This window comes from Nuphar pumila, chromosome 12 (genome assembly GCF_984573655.1).
Source record: "Nuphar pumila chromosome 12, dmNupPumi1.hap1.1, whole genome shotgun sequence".
Taxonomy (NCBI): Eukaryota; Viridiplantae; Streptophyta; class Magnoliopsida; order Nymphaeales; family Nymphaeaceae; genus Nuphar; species Nuphar pumila.
The window spans coordinates 98,197,401-98,219,169 of NC_143260.1; the positions used below are offsets into that span (position 1 = coordinate 98,197,401).

The 21,769-nt window shown below is 38.1% G+C and overlaps 1 protein-coding gene and 1 long non-coding RNA gene across 2 annotated transcripts; one reads left to right on the forward strand and one right to left on the reverse strand.

The window, feature by feature from the left end:
- Positions 1-7,059: 7,059 nt before the first annotated feature.
- On the forward strand, positions 7,060-9,245 carry LOC149821277 (uncharacterized). The gene is made up of 2 exons (XR_016426423.1): positions 7,060-7,346; positions 9,009-9,245. It is a non-coding gene; the product is annotated as an uncharacterized LOC149821277 (long non-coding RNA).
- A 5,829-nt stretch (positions 9,246-15,074) lies between these two features.
- On the reverse strand, positions 15,075-16,780 carry LOC149821278 (putative histone H2A.2). Its single transcript, XM_089982225.1, has 2 exons — positions 16,464-16,780; positions 15,075-15,478 (listed from the first exon to the last, which is right to left on the reverse strand). Exons 1-2 carry the CDS (start codon positions 16,677-16,679, stop codon positions 15,242-15,244), a joined length of 453 nt encoding a protein of 150 aa, XP_089838351.1. The 5' UTR covers positions 16,680-16,780; the 3' UTR covers positions 15,075-15,241.
- Positions 16,781-21,769: the final 4,989 nt, after the last annotated feature.

Consider the following 21,769-nt stretch of genomic DNA (forward strand, 5'->3'; position numbering starts at 1 on the left):
TCACCGCCACTCGCTCTCTGTCTCTCCGTTTCCCTCTCTCGCTCGTCCACGGTCACCGACGCCGGCGACCCCCGACAGCCGCCGCCACCGACATCGGCGACCCCCCCCCCCCTTTTCCTTCCGGCGAGCTCCTCTTCGGCGAGTTCCTCCGAAAACCCCCTGGTACGCCATCACTTCTTCTTTCTCCCTTTTTTCCCTCTCCGTCTCTTCTCTCTCTCTCCCTCATTTCTCTGTGTGGCCACGGGAGGGGTCAAACCCCCTCCCTTTGCCCCCTTTTAGCAGGGGAGGGGCACGACACCCCTCCCTGCTCTCCGTTTCGGTAGGGGAGGGGCCGAGCCCCTCCTCCCTGTTTTTTTTGTTACGGCAGGGGAGGGGCCGAGCCCCTCCTCCTTGCCCCTTTTTATTGTACCAGCAGGGGCCATCGGCCCCTGCCTTTTTATTATGCCAGCAGGGGCCAACGGCCCCTGCCTTTTTATTATGCCAGCAGGGGCCGATGGCCCTTGCCTTTTGTTATGCCAGCAGGGGCCATCGGCCCCTGCCTTTTGTTTGTGCCAGCAGGGGCCCATGGCCCCTGCCTTTTTAGTTTGTCAGCAGGGGCCATCGGCCCCTGCCTTTTTATTATGCCAGCAGGGGCCGATGGCCCTTGCCTTTTGTTATGCCAGCAGGGGCCGATGGCCCCTGCCTTTTTGTTGCCAGCAGGGGCCGATGGCCCCCTGCCCTTTGTGCGCAAGCCGATACCCTTGGCCGACAAGCCCGGGGAATCTTTGGAAGCTATATCGTGATGGGGACAGAGCATTACAATTGTTGGTCTCCAACGAGGAATTCCTAGTAGCGTGAGTCGTCTGTTCGCATTTGACTACACCCCTCTTTTGGCAGCTAGAGTCTTTTGATCCTGCCCCATCTTCTTTTCGAGTCAATTGGGACGGTTGGCCCCAACCCTATGTATCGGAAAAGTCGAGTCTTTGCCTTGCTTTTGCTTTTGTCAGAGTTTGCTTGTTAATATCGCATATTTGCAGCTACGACGGATCCCACTCGCGCTCCGCGACCCGAGCCGTCAATCGTGTACGTCCGCAGACGTCAGCAAGCTCGTAACCCTCCAAGGTAGGGGAAAATTGCACGGAAGACTTGGATATTTGAATTAAGTTCAATTGAACTAAAAGCGACCATTGAATATATATATATATATATATATATATATATATATATATATATGTATATATTTATACGAGTATCCACTTCACTCAAGGATGCGGTTTCGCAAATCCTTGCCCTTTACCTTGCCGTCGCGCTCTGCGCCTAGCCTCTTGCTTTTGCATACGTGTTGGTATTGCCTGGCTGTTGCAGATGACGTGCAGGTTCTTGCTCTTTGCGGATGCCTTAAGGGCATCCTCGTGGAGGATGCAAGGAGCATTTACCACTCTCCCTCTTGCGACAAGAGTTTAGTCGGGAGCGAGCGAACTTCTTAGCTGGTGTTCTGTTGAGAAACCCGTATCTCGTCTATCGAGGCCGGTATCGAGTCATGCGAGACATGTAGATACCCCGATAGCGGATGTGATTCGAGATAATCACATGCATCATGTTGGCACAAGGTACTGTTGTTTCAAAAGATAGAGTAAAGTTGATAAACTTTACATCTTTGTGAAACACTCCTGTTGAGGCTTCTATTGAGGAGCTATACCCCCTTTATCGTAGAGTACTTATAGTCGTGCACGACACGTCTAGTACTGCGATGATCGGATGAGACGGTCGTGCGACCTCGAACAACGCTAAATGCAAACTGTTGTAATCACATAAATGGCCTCACATTCGCCTTCACAGGCAAGATGCTCGAGTGGTTTAAAGACCACAGCATAGAATGGGTCGTTAGTTAAGCAACCCCTAACGCACCCGTTCGCTTCTGGTTGTCTGTCAAGGGAGAGGACAGATCGGTACAAAAACTCCAATGGACAGGTTGTTAACAACCACCCCACGGGCAAAGATCCGGCCTCCCCAGTCATTGGAGTTAGGGGAAAGGGGCTACAATAGTTAGCTTAACACTTCTGCAGAAGTTGGATGCATCCGTGGCACTGCTTTTCAGCCTCTGGGGAATCCTCTCTCGGCTAAAGCCGTCCCCTTTGGAGCGGACTCAACTAGCTATTCGGGTTATTGAAAATACATAGAATAATAGACGCCCGAACTAGTCTCAGTTGTTTCTATGTTTTGCCTGCGCGTACCCGCAGGCCAGTAATATCGGAACATAAAGTCTGTTCACTTTGGTTGCTGGGCCGTGAGATTCGTTGCACTACTGATTCGCTGCACTACTGATTCGTTGTACTACTGATTCGTTGCACTACTGACTCGCTTGCACCACCGACTTGCTTGCACTACTTATTCACTTGCACTACTGATTCGTTGCACTACTTATTCACTTGCACTACGTATTCGCTTGCACTACTTACGCGTTTGCACTGGTTATCTGCATGCATTGCTCACATGTTTAACTGCATATTTGCTTTAAACTGTGTAACTTACTGAATTAAATTACATAATTCAGATCCTTGTAGTCTCTCTTGTGCGCCTACTAGTTTTTCGTGAAACTAACCCATTCTATGGGTACAGGTGATGATTAGGTACACCACAGGCGATGGCGCGATGGCTAGATGGCTCCAAGACGTTCTTCTTCCTGCTCTTAGCTCGCGTCCTGTTGTTTGGGGTTTTGTAACGGATTTTCCTTGGGAGATCCTAATTTTGTACTATTTGGAGAACTTCTTAAATGAAAGTGGCTTTTCCAAGTGTCCGCAAGTAGCATGTGTTGTGCGTTTTGGTTCTTTTAGCTAACGCGCTCAAAGTTGTCAGCTTGCCTTTCTGAAATTAATAAAAGTATAGTCTTCCGCTGATTTCGTAAATCATCTCTGAGATGAAGAGATTCCTTTTTAGTCTCTTGTCTTTTTTTTTCGAAAGGTTTGCAAGCTTGAAATTTTGGGGTGTTACAGGATCTCTTTCACTAAACCAAATAGTGGAAGCTCTCCAAACTCTCCTCAAGGGAGCCATCTCCGGAGCCGCCGTATATGCCTTCTCTCCTCCAGGTAAAATCTCTTGGCTTTTGGATTCGGGTGCATCCTTTCATGTATCCCCAAACATGTATTCTCTTTCTGATTATTCGAAAAATATTTTCTCATCTTTCGTTTCTACTGCGGATGAAACTTCTCTCGAAATAAAAGGTATTGGTAATTTTGAAACTCAAGATTTTTCCATTCCCAAAATTCGATTTATACCAAAATTAAACTTGAATCTCCTCTCCGTTTCTCAACTCTCAGACCATGGATGTGATATTAAATTTTCTTCTGATAAATGTTTAATACAGGATCGTCAGTTCGAGAAATTGATTGGGGAAGGCTCTAGAAAGGGAGACTTATATTATATGGACTCTCTTCAAGTTCTTAAAAATTCTTTTTGTAATGTTGCCCGACATAAGAATATAAATGGTAGGCACAAAAGACTTGGTCATCCCAACATTACCAAGTTATCTTATTTGCATTTTGCTAAAAATCTTTATAAAAATACTTTCTCATGTAATGATTGTATTCTTGGAAAAATGAGAAGTATGCCTTTTGAACAAAGATCCGTGTTTACTTCTAAATCTTTCGAAATTGTCCATTCAGATGTTTGGGGACCGACACTGGTTGTTTCAAAATGAGGGTTCTCGTATTATGTAATTTTTGTAGATGATTTCTCTAGGTACTCTTAGACATATTTTCTTAGACATAAGCATGAAGTCTTTTCATGTTTTAAATCGTTTCATGTAATGGTTAAGAATCAATTTAATTGTAACCTAAAGATATTTAGAAGTGACTCCGAAGGAGAATATCTCTCTAACGAATTCAAGATGTACCTTGAGGATAATGATATTGTTCATCAACGGTCATGTCCTAAAACTCCTCAACAAAACGGATTAGCTGAAAGAAAACATAGCATATCATTGAAACCACTTAAACTCTCCTCATATCTCAAAATATTTCAAAAAACTTTTGGGTCGAAGCAACTCTTACTTTTGTTTACCTTATCAATCGTTTACCATCAAGGAACTTGAGTAAAATCTCTCATTTTGAAGTGTTATATAAAAGGGAGCCTGATTATAGCAGACTAAGAGTCTTTGGTTGTAAGTGTTTTATTCTTACAGATAATAATGATAAACTTTCTTCTAAAGATATTCCTTGTGTTTTTCTTGGATATTCGGAGACTCAAAAAGGGTTTCGATGTTACGATTCTAGGAACGGTAAATTATATGTTTCAAGAAATGTGTCATTTTTGAAAAATGAAAATGGCTTTGAAAGAAATACTTCTCACTATGAAAATATGGACTATTCTTTCTTATTTGACCTATTATCTACTAATGATGACTTGTCTAGTGATGACGAAATATCATCAAACCATGATAGTGATATAGATATTAATGAACTTAACTCACCCAATGTTCAAAGAGATAGAACCTCAAACAACCCAATAACCTACTCTCGTAGAAATCGAGATACTTTCAGAAGTGCTATTGAGCAGTACAGTGAGTCTGTTCCCACTTATGATCACATACGATCTGAAAGAAATAGAAGACCCCCATCTCGATTTGTCTCATTTGATTATTTTTCACCTAAATATAGGGCTTGTCTTAGTGTCAGCCATTCTTATTTTGAACTTAGAAACTTCGAGGAAGCCAAATAATGTGTAGTATGGAAAGAATATATGGAAAATGAACTCAGAGCTCTTAGGAAAGCTGAGACGTGGGAATTTCAAACTCTACTTGTTGGAAAGAAAACTATAGGTTGTCGTTGGGTATTTAAAGTTAAGACTAAGACCGATGGATCTCTGAAAAAGTATAAGGCTCGCTTAGTCACGAAAGGGTATGGACAAGAATATGGCATTGACTATGAAGAGATGTTTGCTCTTGTAGCTCGAATGGTTACAGTCAGATATCTTATCACTATTGCATCTATTAAAAAATGAAACATTTTTCAAATGGATGTAAAAAATGTTTTTTTAAATGGTGATCTTAATGAAGAAGTGTATATGGATGCCCCACCAGGTATGAAAATTCCTAAAGATAAAGTTTTTTGCCTTTGAAAAGCTCTCTATGGGTTGAAACAGGCACCCAAAGCCTGGTATGACAGATTTAACAATGTAATGATAGAAAATGGATTTTCTTCTTATTATACTGATGTTGCATTATTCATTAGAAAATCTGATGCAAGGATTGTGATATTATTACTTTATGTTGATGATATGTTAATCAGAGGTGATGATGTCGAAGAAATCAAGCTTATTAAATCCGCCTTGACTTCGAAATTTGAAATGTCAGGCTTAGGTTTTCTAACATATTTTCTTGGAATTGAGGTTGCTTATTCTCAACGTGGTTATTTTTTATCTGAGACTAAACTTGCTTGTGAGATTATTGACAGGTCAGGAATATCCGATGATAAAATTTACGAAACCCCTGAAATAGTGGGCTAAAAAATGAAGATTGATGATGGGATTCCTCTGACCGATCCTACTCCTTACAGGCAACTGGTAGGCTCGTTGATGTATCTCAGCATCACTCGGACAGATTTGACTCATGCAATCCATATTGTTAGTCAGTTTCAGCATGCTCCCACAACGGTTCACATGAGTGTTGTTCTTCGTATCATCAGATATCTAAAGGGAACTGTAAATAAGGGAGTATTTTTGTCTTCCTCTTCTAAATTAAAGTTAATTACTTATACTGACTCAGATTGGGGAGGCGACTCTAATAATCGTCACTTCATTACTGGTTTCTGTGTTTTCTTAGATAAGTCTTTGATTTCTTGAAAATGTAAAAAGCAACAGAAGGTCTTTCTGTCCTCCACCGAAGCAGAATATAGAGCTATGGCGCCTAGCACCATGGAAATTGTATGGATTCGGCGTCTTCTAGAAGATATGGGAGTTTACATTGGAGAAACAACAAAGTTATACTGCGACAACAAAAGTGTAATTTATATTGTCAAGAATCACATTTTTCATGAGCGGACAAAACATATAGAGATGGACTGCCATTATGTCAGGGAGGAATACTTGAAGAAGGTCATTGATCTCCCGTATGTGAGGTCTGAATATCAATTGGTAGACTTCTTCACTAAAGCACTTTGTTCGCCCAGGTTTCACTTTCTTCTTGGCAAACTTGCGGTCATCACACCGTAAGTTTGAGGGTGATGTTAAAATGTAAACCCAAAGATCCCATTGTACGTATATATATATATTTATATATATAGATACATTTACATATATTATATGTATATGTATCTCTATATATAAATATATATATATACTTTTATCATAATACCCGAAAAGGGTATTTCTATAATTTCTAGTTTTACGCATATTCCACTTGGAATATGCTTGTCTTTCTTTTTTTATGTTTTTCCTTTTTATTTTTCCATTTCATTTTTTATTTTTATTTTTTTATGTCGTTGTCATCACCTTGGGGGCCTCCCAACGACTTCTTTGGGAGCCCCAAGGTGGTCACTTTAGCACTTGTATAAATAGGGGTGTTTCCTCATTGTATTTCCTAAGCTTGAGAATCTCAAGCATTGCCCTCTTTCAATAGATACATGCCTTTGTGCATGTTTGCTTATTTTTACGCTTTTGTGTGTATTTGTTCAAGTGTTGTGTGAGTACATTTGTGCACATCTTTTTCAAAGTATTTGTGCTTGTATGCGTATTGTCTCTTTGTAGACATTTTCACAGGTACTTCCTATTTGAAACTGTCACGGCTTACGATCTCCTTTGGTTGTAATGTCTCAAGACATACAAATATTGGCTGCAGTTCCAATGATTTTTGGATTGTATTGTATTTTGCATTGCAAGGTTTACCACACAAACCTATCTAGAAATTTTACTCACTGGGATAAATTACTACTATGAATGGGCTCACTGAATTCATTGATATATTTTTTGTTATAATTAGTCTGTGCACAATATTATTTTAAATCAGGCTTGGATTTCAAACATGTTAGTTTGTTTAATTGAATTTTCTGTGCCACGTGCTAGTGACATGAGTTTTATTATAGTGATTGGATGCCAAATATTTAAATATTTTTTTGGTATCGTATTTTGTAAGATTGTTATTTCCTTGTTCTGTTTCATTTCCATATATTCATTCTCTTCCCGTGATGATGTATGAACTAATTTGCCTGTGTTGTTTTGTGTCATGAGTAAGAGCATAACTTGATGACAGTCCTGAATAGCAGCCTTTTCAGTTTATAGGCTTCTGTAGAAGGAAGAAGCTGCAAGCTATCCCATTTCTGGAAGATGCATACGAAACTGACCATCCTGACAAACAAGCCCATTTTTTTTCAGAGGTATGATTATTTTTTGTGGTTTTGATGAAGAAAATCTGCTTTAGTTTAGTATTCTTCCACTCTTGGGGAATGATGCCAACTCATACAATGTTATTGCCTAGTTCCACTCTTTTTAAATGCTGCATTGACTGACTGGTCAAATTTCTATATTTCAAGAATGACATTACTGGAAAACTGCTAAAGTTGTCTTACTTTTTCTGAATATAGTCTTGTCTAGCTAGTTGATGCAAGTTTTCCTTGTCCTCAAATTTTGCTTAATTTATGGATGAGCTATGTGGATTGGAGCAGAAGATTATATTTATCACCATTTATTTTGTTGCCAAGTTTCATATTGTTTTTGTTCCAAATAGTTTCCTCATGCTTTAATCTATTTTTTAGTAGAAGCTTCAGTAGTGATTGATGTTTTTCTTTATATTTTAGAACTTGAGAACCATGTCCAATACTTGATGAGCTGCTACTAAGCTTGGTTTTATGGCATGTTTGACTTTTCTTCCCTGCACTTTGTTAAGATTGCTGATAGCATTTCTTTACCTTTTCCCTTTAGAAAAAAAAAGAAAGGTTATCAAGAGGCATCTCCATTACTTGATGAGCTGCTACTAAGCTTGGTTTTATGGCATGTTTGACTTTTCTTCCCTGCACTTTGTTGAGGCAGTTGATTGCTGATAGCATTTCTTTACCTTTTCCCTTCAGAAAAAAAGAAAGGTTATCAAGAGGCATCTGTTAACAAATTATTTAAAAAATTCCAAAGCTTTGAGGGTTGACTACATGATGCTCAGCTGGATCATGCCAGATTTTGTTGAACAGAAGAAAACCCACAAGTATTTGAGTTTGTCTCATTTATCTGATGTAGTGCTTTCATCCATGCATGCCACAAGTTGTTTTAGGGTAGTAATCTACAGAAGGGTGCTGACTATATTACTTGATACTTTTTCATCATAAGATACCATCTTCTTCTCTTGTTATTTAAGAGTTTGCTTGATGCTTACCTCCTGTATTTTGTCTCCATGTATGATTATGGTCTACATGAATTTGAAAGATGACTGCGCATAGTGTAACTGTTGATTGGATGCTTGTGGTAGAGGTTTCTGGGTAATAGGAATTGATAAGTTTGATGTGTGTAGATGTTCAGTAACTGGGAGAAGTAAAAGACTAGAATGTGGTTTCTGATCACGGCCAAGTTACGTCGTAGGTAACCTTTAAATTAAGGAAAACTGAAAATGAGAAGTACCTGGTCACTGTTTTTCGTGGCAAGCTTGAATGTAGCCCTCATGGGATTAGGACGCAAGATCCATTGGTTATGATAATGTGCTTTAGTTGACAAATCTTAGAGTTTTGATCTCCTCTCAATTGATTGTGGTTTCTTTGACATTTGTTTTGAGCTTGTAGACAGTGATGTTGAAAAGATTTGAGTAGCATGTCTTTCTTTCCCCACTGGCTGCTCTCCATTTTTACAATGGTGATGAAATTGTCTTCTAAGAATGGTCTTCTGGTTAGTGGGAACTTACTAATAATGTTTGAATTGGTTCTTGCATTAGTCTGATTCTGGATCATGAGTGGGTTCTTGTATAGTTAGTAGTTAGTACGACTGTCATCAGTTATTACACGTTTGTTTGTGCCAATTTATTAGGAAATCTATGACTCATCAATTCAGTGTCTTTGCAGGAAAGGTCCTTGTTTGGCAGATGCCTCTACTTTAGGAGGAAAACAAAGCCTGGAGTTTAGAAGAAAAAGAATCTGCTTAGTTGCTTCTGGTAAATTATATTTCTTTCATGCCTTCTTTTGGAATGCTGATTTATGTAATTTCAATTGTACATACATGAGCTATGAAGCTATCTTTATTGTAAACATAATTTTGGATTAGGATTTAATAACCAAAGAATGACAAGTGCTTTTCGTTGTGTAGATCATATTTCAATCTGCCTAGGAACCTCCAATTTAGATCTTGTGTATCTATTTTTGTATGTCAAGCTTTGAAACATTTAATGAAATGCCCACTCTCATGTGGAAATGCTCAGACTGTAGCTTTTGATGTTTTGACTTCTTGTTCAAGTGAACCTGCTGAATTACATCATCGTAAGCTATGGATCTTGCTTAACCTCATTTTATAAGCATCAGTTTAGCAGCCAACACATCAGCAGCAGCTCACTATATGCCTAGCAAATGACAAGCTAGCACACCTGAACCTTGAACTGAAAATCACTTGGTTCTACCCAATAAAGCCACTGTCATCATTATTTGGGTCTTTTCTTTCCTTCACTTTTTCCTTCTGTCTTCTGGTCCATCATTCTTGTGGAGAGAAGCTGGCTTATATTGCATTAACAAGAATTGATCTGACGGAGAGATCAATGTTGAAGCACAGAATACTATTTAAGAATTACATTCTTCTCATTTGCAAGCGAACAAATTGTTTGGAAGAGAAGATTTTGATTGACCAAGTTGTTGCTCACTGGATAACCTAGTGAAGACTTGGTGAGATTAATTGGTGCAGTTTGCCGATGATGACACTACCAACCTATTTCCTTCTGTTTTTGTAAGTTTCCTTTCTCTATGGTCTGTATCTCCATGACTACAAATTACAGTGGCTAGCTGTTCTTTTTCTTTTGAAAGTATATCTTATGCCTACATAAATTGGACCATGAAGGCCAACATGCGCTCTCATAGTTGCATCAAAAAAATGTAGAGGCCCTCCAGGTCATCCTTTTAACGATAATTGAGAAAATTATTTTTTCTGCAGTGGTATTCTTATTTGTCGTAAAAAATATAGTTTTGGGCTGCTCAACATGAATGCATTGGATGAGTGGTTTTAATCGAATAAGTCACTAGCTGATTTATGTGAGTTAAGGCAAGGCTTGGTATTCTTAGAAGCAAGAGTTACATTCAACCCATTTGCACTATTAAGCTTCAATCCTATGAATTGCCAGACTCATTATCGGCAATTCCTCAGTAAGTGTTTTCATCGGCAAAAAAAAATGTTCAGCCTCGGCATTTGAATTCCTCAACAAATCGTGACTTAAGCGACTTTACAAAAAAAACTTGATCAATCAGCAAAGAATCGCCATTTGCAACTTAACACTGAAAAAGCTATAACTAGAACAATAAACTAAAAAATCTTTAGAAATTGGTGGAATATATTCAATATGAAATGTGAATAAAAAATCTTAAATAGGAATAAAAATGTGTTCCTTATGGTATGCAGCATAGTTACCGGAAGCTTGCTTAGGAAGCGGAAAACTCCTCGCTTTCTTGAAAGAAGGGAAAGTTTTGGGAAACTCCCTTCCAAAATATGGAAAACTTGATTCCCTTTAATGGGAAGCACGCGTTTCCAAATTTGGTTCTCTTTTGCTTAACTTTTTCTTATTTATTGTCACTTCCCACTCACTATCCCCTAATTTTCTAGGTTTTTCATAGTAAAAAATAATAATTTTTTTATTACAAGCTTACAAGTTGGTTTTATATGATTCTATACTTATTCTCCCGTCATTTTTTTATTTGCTTTTACTTGTGCTTCATATTGCTTTCTGGATGCTTCCTTATCATTTTTCATGTGCTTGAATAATTACTTTACACTAGTTTAGAGTCATACCGCTTCCCCACTTCTGCTTCATGCATTGCTTCTCATATCCATGTTGTTTCCTGCTAACTTTGGTATGATATAAGCAAATTCTTAGAACACTAATTTCGATTTCATGGACAGGGTTTTGATTTTCTAAAGCAAAAAATGTTGTTAGTTACAATCCTGTTCATAAAATTCAACACTATCCCTGAAAAATGATGCATTCTTGAAGATGCCTAGAAATATGTCAAAATCCTCTGCATGCCCAAAATTGCTGATTCTCGGCTTATTTAAAACTATTTTACCCTTTTCATGTAATTAATGCAGACCTCACAAATTTGTCATGCACTTTTAAAACATTAAAATCACAAGGAGATTCACTTAGTTGCACAAACCTGCTAACATTCACACAAATATGTTGCAAACCTCCTAATATTGAAAAAATCATTGAGATTTGCATGGTAGTTGCGTGGACCTAACCACATTTGTACAGTATGTTGTGAACCTTTGAATTTTGTTAAATCTCTAGAAGATTCACATATGTTATTATTGAACCCATAACCTTGACTTTTGTGAACACGACTCCTACTACAACCACAAAGACCTCTTTGTTCACCAAAAAAAAATAGTGGTGGCATTAGATTTAGTTGGTTGTGGCAGATTTGGATGCAATAAGGTCAGCCTATTGATTAACATCTCATAGAGGTCAACAAATTTTGATAGTACCTTTGGATGTGCCAGTTGTAATAAAACTTTTGAAAAATGATTGTACTATCTTTGTAAAATGTGTGATTTCAGAAATGCCTAGTAATTTGCTGAAATCATCTTTATATCCAAAATTTTGATTCTTGACTTTTTTAGGATATTTTTATCCTTTGCAACGTATTTGTGTAGACCTCGCACAAATATGTTGTGAACCTCGTGACTTTTGCATGTGAACTTCTTGACTTTTGCACAAATATGTTGTGAACCTCCTGACATTTGCATGTTAACCTTTTAACATTCGTACAAATATGTTGCAAACCTTCAAATATAGTTAAAATTAAATTAAGGAGATTCGCATGATATTTATGAGACCTTTCAACATTTTCATAAAATATCTTATGAACTTCGAAAGTTTATATTTGCATGATTTCATACTCAAATAAATATTTTTTTTTTTTGTTTTTTTTGTTTTTTTTTTTTGCGGCTCTCTTTGCCCTTCGAGAGAACCCTATGTGTTATCCTCCAAATCTTTGCACAACTATCATGTGAATCTCCTAAGTGATTTTAGCCACATTTAGAGGTTTGCAACATATTTGTATGAATGTCAATAGGTTTGCACAAATATGTTACAAATTTACTTGATGATTTTAACTATATTTGGAGGTTCGTAACATATTTGTGCAAATATATTTGTGTGAACGTCAGGAGGTTAACAATATATTTGTGTGAATGTCAAAAAGCTCACAACATAATTATGCAAATGCCAAGAGGTCTAAACAAACATGTTATGAAGGATACAAATGTTTTAAAAGTCAAGAATTGAAATTTTGGGCATATTTTAAGGCATTTTTGAAGTCGAAATATGATTGTCATGTACAATAAAAATGACATGTTTTCCTAAACAAACATGTTATGAAGGATACAAATGTTTTAAAAGTCAAGAATTGGAATTTTGGGCATATGAAGAGTTTTGGCAAATTTTAAGGCATTTTTGAAGTCAAAATATGATGGTCATGTACAATAAAAAATGACATGTTTAAATGACATGTTTTCCTAAAAATCTCATAATTTATCAAAATTTGCTCGATCACCAAAATCGCAAATAGCGAACTTTGTTAGGACCCTTTTACCCTTCACATGTGCAAAACTCATGAAGTTCGCATGACATTACTTTGCTCGTCAGATATCACAAACTCCCACTTAAAAAGAGGTTTGCACATTTTTTTTACGGACATCACAAAGTTCGCATAATAATATTTCAGGACGGCCTTTTAAACTCAAACCTTGAAACTTCACATATTAGGACATGTAGAATAGGTTCTGGTTGTTTGTCATTCAAGAATGAATTGTTTAGGCAGTTCATGCCATTTATACATAGTGTTTTACCCTAATCTTTCCATTGTCAAATGCTTTCATAGTAGCATATTGATCGTTGATTGATCAATAATTTTGATCTTTGGAAAATCTCATGATCATCTAAAAAGAAAGGTAATTTAATATGAAATTTTTCAATCTTTCCAGGACTCTACCATCCGATCAATTATTTTCCACTTAATTCGGCCGACCACATTTCTTTCTGGCTAAGGAATGGGAAATCATTCTCTTGGTGCATAAATCAAATGTTTCATTTCATCCGAAAAAGTTTTCTTTTTCAATAGATTCGAACATTTAATAGTCCCATAAAGTTCAGTCAATTATCCCTCCCCAAGTCGCAAGACCCTTACGTTCAGTTGGTTGCCTGCCTGTAACAAAACCATAACCCGCTCAGGCCACCATGTAGATGCATTCACATATGACTATCCAATCAAGATCACCCTTAACGTTTTCATGAATTGCTAACAAACTTTGAGCATGAGATTGTAAGATATTAAATTAGTGGACTACATCTCACACCAAACAATTAGTCAGCACGTAAGATTCAAGACAGGCCATGCCTACAAGTGGTCCACAAACCTGCGTTTATACACAGGAAAGCCTGCTAGGGTATGATTTTGAAAACCAACAGATGCTCATGTATAGCATTCAATAAATGAGCATCATAGCAGGAGCTTTATTGGAAGAAAAAGAAACCATGCGCATTTAAAGACAGTGATGGCAGACGGACAGAAGCCTTTAGTTAATCAAGAATAAGCAGTTGACAAACAGAAACCTTTAGTCAATTAAAAATAAGCAGAAAATCATACACCCATTATAAGAGGAGCAATATTCTGTTTTCTGGACAAACATGAATCAATGTGTTCAAAACTTTAGAGGTTTACTTCTGTGCTTCATTCAGAAAATCCAGCTCGTGGCCACTTAAGGCCACTCGCAATTAATCAGTATTTTGTCAATGTATTACCAAGGGCAGCTATACTGAGCAAATGCAACCATCGGAGTTTAATTCTTCAGCATTCCTCAAAATAAGAGAAAATCTAATGCTAAACGTTTCTCTGTAACGTCTACAGCTTCATCTTTCAAGTTTACTTGTATGTCCAAGTGGGTATTTCAAATTGATTACAGAAGCGAATCTACGCAGCAAGAACTTGCACTGCCATGCTACAGGCTGATTCGTTTTCATCAAACTTACAGAAACGAATCAGCCAACCCTCCTGTTCATTCTAAGAACACCATGAATCAAAAGCAAATACAGAAGCAAATCCCTAACCAACACCAAAACAAGCGAATCAAATCTGGAAAAGGGAAACCAGAAAAGATAATACGGACCTCCCACAAACAGTTGGCTGCAAATCCCTGCTTTGGTGGCCGTGCAGATGCACGCTCTGGTCACGTACAAAGCCTCATTGCGCAACATCTTCGTTGTTATGCCACTTTGTTACTTCTAAAGAGTGATTTTACTATGACAGAAGAGGTGATAGAGACAGTAGATGGAAGAATCATTGAACAAGAACTCATCCCCGAAACATAAAAACAAAAACCGAAACCTGATACAGGTTAGTGTGATTTCTCACACTTCTCTATTCAAGAGACTAAACTTTCAAAGAACTACCACACAAAGAAACATCCAGTAAATAGGTTATCTCATGGACTTTTTAAATTCGCGCGAAATTACATATTTCTTACATAAAAACCTACACGTGATGAATATTTTAACTTAAAATTTATTTGTTATCGTTTCCTGTTAACCTGCTTTCCCAAATGCTTCATGAACTCTTTCCAGTTACTGCATCAGAGCATTTCTTAAAACACCTTGACCTCAAATGTTGCTTCTCACGCCCAGTTCCTTGTTAACTATGCTAAACAAACCAAGTCATACAGTAATACCGAAGGATCCGTATCCCCATTAATATCTTTAAACAAAAACAATGGTTAATTAATTATCCAACGATCGCATTAAAGCGCCACAAGGAGACCCATTTGTTCTCAATATCATTATGTCGATGTGGATTTCATTCCAAGACCATCTACTATTCTGACCAACTTCAGCACAGACCCACTAAAATGATTATGATTTGCAGGCAACAAACACACCGTTGAAAATGACGTAAAATTGAAGTGGAAAAAACAACATACATTGCATAAAAAGGGTTGGGTTTCCAATACACAACCATTAATTGAAATGCTCAATTCTGTTTCAGCTGGAGTTTCTACAAAAGGAAAATTAAAAGCAACAAACACGGAGAAGCCGGCCAGAAGCTGATCATGCTTTCTTGGGGGACTTCGTTGCCTTGGGCGATTTGGGCTCCTTGGTTGCCTTCTCAGTCTTCTTGGGCAGAAGGACGGGGTTGATGTTGGGGAGAACACCACCATGGGCAATGGTAACGCCTTGGAGAAGCTTTCCCAATTCCTCATCATTCCTCACGGCCAAAAGGACGTGCCTTGGGATAATACGGTTCTTCTTGTTATCCCTCGCAGCATTTCCAGCAAGCTCCAGTACCTACAATACCAACACAGTATCAATATCACGGTGTCGTTGCCGAGGGTTAATACGACTCTTACGCAATAGCACCAATATAGTACCAAAAACAAGCCCAATATACACACTATCACCAGCATGGTATCAACACCAGCAATAGATACTCAACTCCCACAACAGCACCAACTACAGATTCTCAACCCCCAACACAACAGCATCAACTACAGATTCTCAACCCCCCCAACACAATAGCACCAACGTAGAAACAACGCCAACTACAGATACTCCCAACATAAAAGCACCAACATGGTATCAACACCAACTACAATGCAACTACTCAATCCCAGCACGGGATACAATACCAATACAATTATAACGCAAGAGCAACATGATGTCATCATCAACAAAAAATAAAAGGCCAAACAAAACAAAAAAAAATTACGGAACAAGATAAGGGGTGCCAAACTAAAGACTAATATTTCGGACCTCAGATCAACAGAATCGCAGAAAAACATCGCTAACAATCCATAAAGGCGTAAAAATATACCAAACCTCATCATCAATGATACTATGTTGGTGCTATTGCAACTCTTACACAGAAAAAAAAAATCCATGAAAAGATCTCATTGTTTCACAAAAACACTTCATCATCAATATCAACGACCCAACAAAAGACCACAGGAGCACAAATTAACTAAAAGAAACAGGATTCGCATACTTAAACAAGCAAATTTATGAAGAGAACCAAACAAAAAAAGCAAACTCCAACCCAAAAAGCTGGATTGTATACTACTCAACCCCAAATCCAACCCGAGAAAAATAAAATTAAGTAAAATAAACACCCGCCCTCCGCCAATTGTATCGAATTCAAAAACGAAGGTACCTAAAGGTATCAGATCCCAGTTTGCCCAACCATCCAACGACTCAAACAAACCAAAACCCCATTGGAGCGAAAGGTACCTCAACCCCATAAAACAAAGAAAATGAGAGAGAAAGAGAGGTTGACCTCAGCAGCGAGGTACTCGAGGACGGCGGCGAGGTATACGGGGGCGCCGGAGCCGACGCGCTGGGAGTAGCGTCCCTTCTTGAGGTAGCGGCCGATCCTGCCGACGGGGAACTGAAGCCCCGCCTTCATCGACCTCGACACCGACTTCTTCCGAGAACCGCCTCCCTTCCTCCCCCCCGCACCCTTCTTCGCCTTCGTCGAACCTCCACCTTCCATCGCCACCAACCACCACCACTACCTGCCGGAAAAGAGAGAGAGAGAGAGAGTAACGATAATGACAATCGCTGGATCTAAGCCCAACCGCTGCGCTCGGGGTTGGCCGGAAGGCGAAGGAGCTCATTCTTATACCCGTCCCGGCTCGTGCGCCCACAGCTTATCTGAGTCCTCACCCTTGGATCCGAAACCATCCGACGGCGAGAAATGTGACATTCTGGCAATCCGCGTGGTATTGTTCTTGCCAATCAAGTGAGAGATCTCCTTGTTCCCGTGTTTTTTTTAAAATAACTGCGTGACATCAATCTCACCTTGCAAGAAAGCTGCTCCCATTTCATGGTGCCACACGCTCTCAAATTAAAAAATGTTTTACGTGGCAAAATCTGACAGCTTTGTTTGATTTTTGAATGCACTTATGGTGAGTGTTGGTATTTTTCTGTGCTTACGTGGGTATGGGGAGAAGGTTTTTTGGGGGTGAGAGAGAAATGTGCTATAGTGGGGTACCACGTGCGTTGGCAAACAAAGAAAGGTGTGGGCCAGCCCCTTTTTTTTTAAAATAAAAATATCCATTCGTTTTTTCCAATTTTTTAGAAGTACATATCCGAGCAAATAAGAATGCAACCGGTTCGGATCGGGAACAGTAAAATAAATTAGAGTCAGATCTCGTTGGATCCAGAACAGCTAAAATTTGCAAAATCTCCATCCTGAATCCGACCCATTATCCAGGAATGCAAACGGATCAGATCTGGAGCAGCTAATACAAAATCAATAGAATGCAGTAGAAAGGAAATTGGCAACCCGATAAGACCAATGAGATGTGGCCCACTCAACAAGACCACTAAGAGCTAGAAATAGCTCCTCAATAAGACCAATAGGATATGGAAGTAGTCGTTCAACAAAACCAATGGGATGGTGTCACTCAACAAGGCCAATAGGAAGAACATTTTCCATGATGTGTTATTCTCTCCAAAACCCAATCTAATAAAAGAGATAATAAGGGGCTATGAAAGCTAGGTATGACACAATTTTGAGCTAAAAATCAACATAAAATGTTAAAGGGAAATAGATTTTGCTGATAAAATCCAAATAAAAAAAGTTTTAAAATATCTTTATATGTTTTTTAAATTCCATTGGTTATTTTAAAGATGGTTGTGTTAGAGGATCTATATTAACATTGGATTCAGAACTGCCAAAAGGCTCAAACACCAAATGCATAGAAGAATCTAGAGATGAACTAGAATCTGTTGAAGATATAGACAAATCCAAACTAGAAGAATTACATGAAGAATAAATTGCTTGATTTTTGAAGAATAAATTGTTTGATTTTAGGGACTGCATTAATAAGGTTCTTGCAGTTTCCTCTTGTATTAAAGTGCCAACCCTTGTATTTTTTAATTGAATTAATGAAATAGAGAGAGAGAGAGTGTGAGAGAGAGAGAATTGGAGGTCATGGGCGTAGGTTATGAACTATAACTGAACCACATTAAATGTTTGTTGTGTTTTGTGTATGGGTTTTATGATGGTATGAAATCCATAATAATCCTCTTATTGTGTTCATGGTGTTGTTTCTTCAGTGGTTTGGTCTATCACTTTTGAGATTGGCTTGCAACTATTAATCTAGCTAGTCAACCTACCTCTTGTTATTTTTGTCGATTATATCATTCATTGAAAAATGAATGTATTCATATATATATTTATTTCAGTCATTCAAAAATGAATTTGCTCATACATTTTGGAAAAAAAAAGCGCAAGATAAAAAATAAACAACTTCACACAAGATATTACGTGGTTCGGCATTGGGATCACCTACATCCACGGTTCAAGCTCTCTACTCAATTCCATGACTTGAGTAGGTTCTATTATCAAAGTTCTTTATATAGTTTTCCTTTTTACAATCAAGTATTTCAATCATATCCAGGCTATCTCTCTCTTTGTTATTATCCTTCACGTGTTTTGTATTATCGTGAACCTCCATTTGCGCATTGTCATAATCCTCCTTCATTTGCCTTAGCCTTGCATTATGACTCTTCATTCGATTTTCATCCTTATCGTGCCTCATCACCTTATCATTATCTTGATCTCCCATTTGGTTATGCCTCATCTCCTGATCATTATCACTACCATGAACCTTCATTTGGTTATACCTTATCACCTTATTGTGATCTCCTATTCGGTTATGCCTATCGTGATCTCTCATGCAGTTATGCCTCATCTCCTTATCATTATTACTATTGTGAACCTTCATTCCGTTATACCTTATCATTATCATTCCCCCTCAAATTCGAGTTGGGGTGAATCTACAACCCAAGTTTGCTTCAGAGTCAATCAAAGTTAATCTGAGGAAGTGCCTTGGTTATGAAATCAGCTACTTGCTGGGAGGAATGGATAAACTTTATGATGAGACTGCCATGAGCTACCTTTTCCTGAACAAAGTGGAAGTCAATCTCAACATGCTTCATGTGAGAATGAAATGTCAGTTTGATAGTCACCTAAAGAGCTAAAAGATTATCACAAAATAGAATAGGTGGTTCAGATAACAACAACAACAACTACGCCTTCATCCCAAAACAATTAGGGTCGGCGATATAAACCAAAAAAGAAAATCATTCTGGGTCTTCCACATGAATCATTCTCCTTCAATCATTTCTATCCAATGTCATGTCTTCGGTGAGGTTCAAAGCATTCATATCCTTTCCTATCATCTACAGACAAGTCTTCTTAGGCCTACCCCGGCCTCTTTTAACTAATATATTTTCTCATTTCTCCATCCTTCTAACTGGAGCATCATTAGGCCTTTGCCGAATATGTCCAAACCACCGTAAATGATTCTCTCTCATCTTATTTTCAATGGATGCAACGCCTACCTTCTTACATATCTCCTTGTTTCGAATCTTATCTTTTATTGTATTTCCACACATCCATCTAAGCATATGCATCTCAACTACACTAAAGAATGCCATTGTTTTATATTCAGCTTCAGTACTTGAATGAGTCATTGTGTTATTTTTTAGCACTCCATGATATGCAATTGGCATCGAGGAATATGCAAAAACATGTAGTATATCTTTTGGTAAGAGTACAATCAGCCTAGTCTGCATCAGAAAAAGCATATAATTAAATTGGAGTGTTAGCCAATAATCGGGTTTCATACTCGATAGTTCCATGAATATACTGTAAAAATCTTTTCACCATTTGAAAGTGAAACTCAGTGGGACTTTGCATGAATTGACTAACATAATTTACATTGTATGAGATGTCTGGTCTAGTGAATGCCAAATATTATAATCCTCCGATTAAACTTCTATACAAAATACAATCATAGAATAATCTTTCACATCCTTTGGTGGGGTGAAGGTTAGATGCCATAGGAGTAGAGACCGGTTTGGTGCCTAGCATATGAGCTTGATTCAATAGGGCATAAGCATACCGTTTTTATTCAGAAATAATCCTTGAGCAAAGCGATGAACCTCTATTCCTAGAAAGTAGTGGAGACAGCCCAAATCTTTCATAGCAAACTCATTACTAACTTTGGTAACAAAATCATTTATCATAGTGAGATTATTTTCTGTAAGAATTATAGCATCTATATAAAGCAGAAGAAGCATTATCCCATGATTACTTTGATAAACAAACAGAGATGAATCAACAACACTAAAATAAAAACCCATAAAGAATAAGAATGTATCAAGCCTGTCATACCAAGCCTATGGAGATTGTTTCAAGCTATATAAGGCTCTACTCAATTTGCATACAAAGTCAAGTTTATTTTTTGTTCTTTGTACCCAGGTGATTGATCAATATCAATATCTTGATTCAGGAACACATGTAAAAAAGCATTCTTTACATCTAAGTGTTTGTTATCACAATTGTAGGCAAGAGCAATTGTTAGAACAATTATAATAAATGGAGGTTTTATAACAAAAGAGAAGGTTTCTGCAAAATCAACTCCAGATATTTGATTGAACCCTTTAGCCACCAAGCGAGCTTTAAGGTATTCTACGCTCCTATCACTTTTAATTTTTGTCTTAAAAACCCATATGATCTTGATCTCATTCATATTGGGCGTTCGAGGAACTAAAAACCACATATCATTATGTTTTAATGCTAACAATTCTTCTTCCATAGCTTGATGCCAGCCAGAACTGTTCAATGCCTTATTAACTATTTTTGGTTCCAGGGGCACAGTTAGAGCTAAAAATTATTTTGGATTTGGTTTGACTATTCTTTCTTTCGACTGTGTGACCATATGATGGATGTTTATAGCATCTGTCCCAGCAACATTTGAGTTTTTGGATTGAATAACACTTTCTTCATTTTGAACATCAAGTTCAAGAGAAACCAGATTTTCACTTTATTGCCTAGTGTTTGCTTTTTGCAATTAGGATTAGAACCACGTGTGTGCATATCGTAGAGACGAGCTTGCTTTTTCTGCACAACTCACCCACTAGGACCCCCTTAGAAGTGACTGTGTACGATTGGTACCGTGCACATAGATTTCATCTTTTTTTTTCATAATCCCTGCGTGGTGTTTGCTTATTTCTCGCTTTTTAGCTTTGTTTTTTTAGTTTGCTCGCTTTGTGGTTTGCGTGGTTTGGCCGCTAGCGCGTGAGTTACGTAGAAAAAACCCAAAATTAGGATGTGTGCTACACCGGTCTACGTCAAGGTGTATGCAAGAGCGACGCTCGATTGACTCTGAGCTAGTTGAGCCGATTGAGGACCCAGAGTCCCTTATTAGGAGAGCCCAGAGATCTACAACCATGGCTGAGAATCAGCAGATGACTCATCCTCTTAGAGAGTACTTCATACCTAACACCTACACTCTCACCTCCTGCATCACAAGACCTGATGTAGGAGCGAACCATTTTGAGATCAAGGCTAGTGTTATCCAAATGTTACCATCGTTTTACAACCTTAGCAACAAAGATCCATATCGTCATCTCGACAAATTCCTTGAGATTTGCTCGACTGTGCGAATTAACAACTTTGAAGATGACGCGTTAAGGTTAACATTATTTTCGTTCTCCCTAAAAGATAAAGCCAAGCACTGGCTAAAGGCTCTTGAGACAGTTCAGATTACCACTTGGGAAGGAATG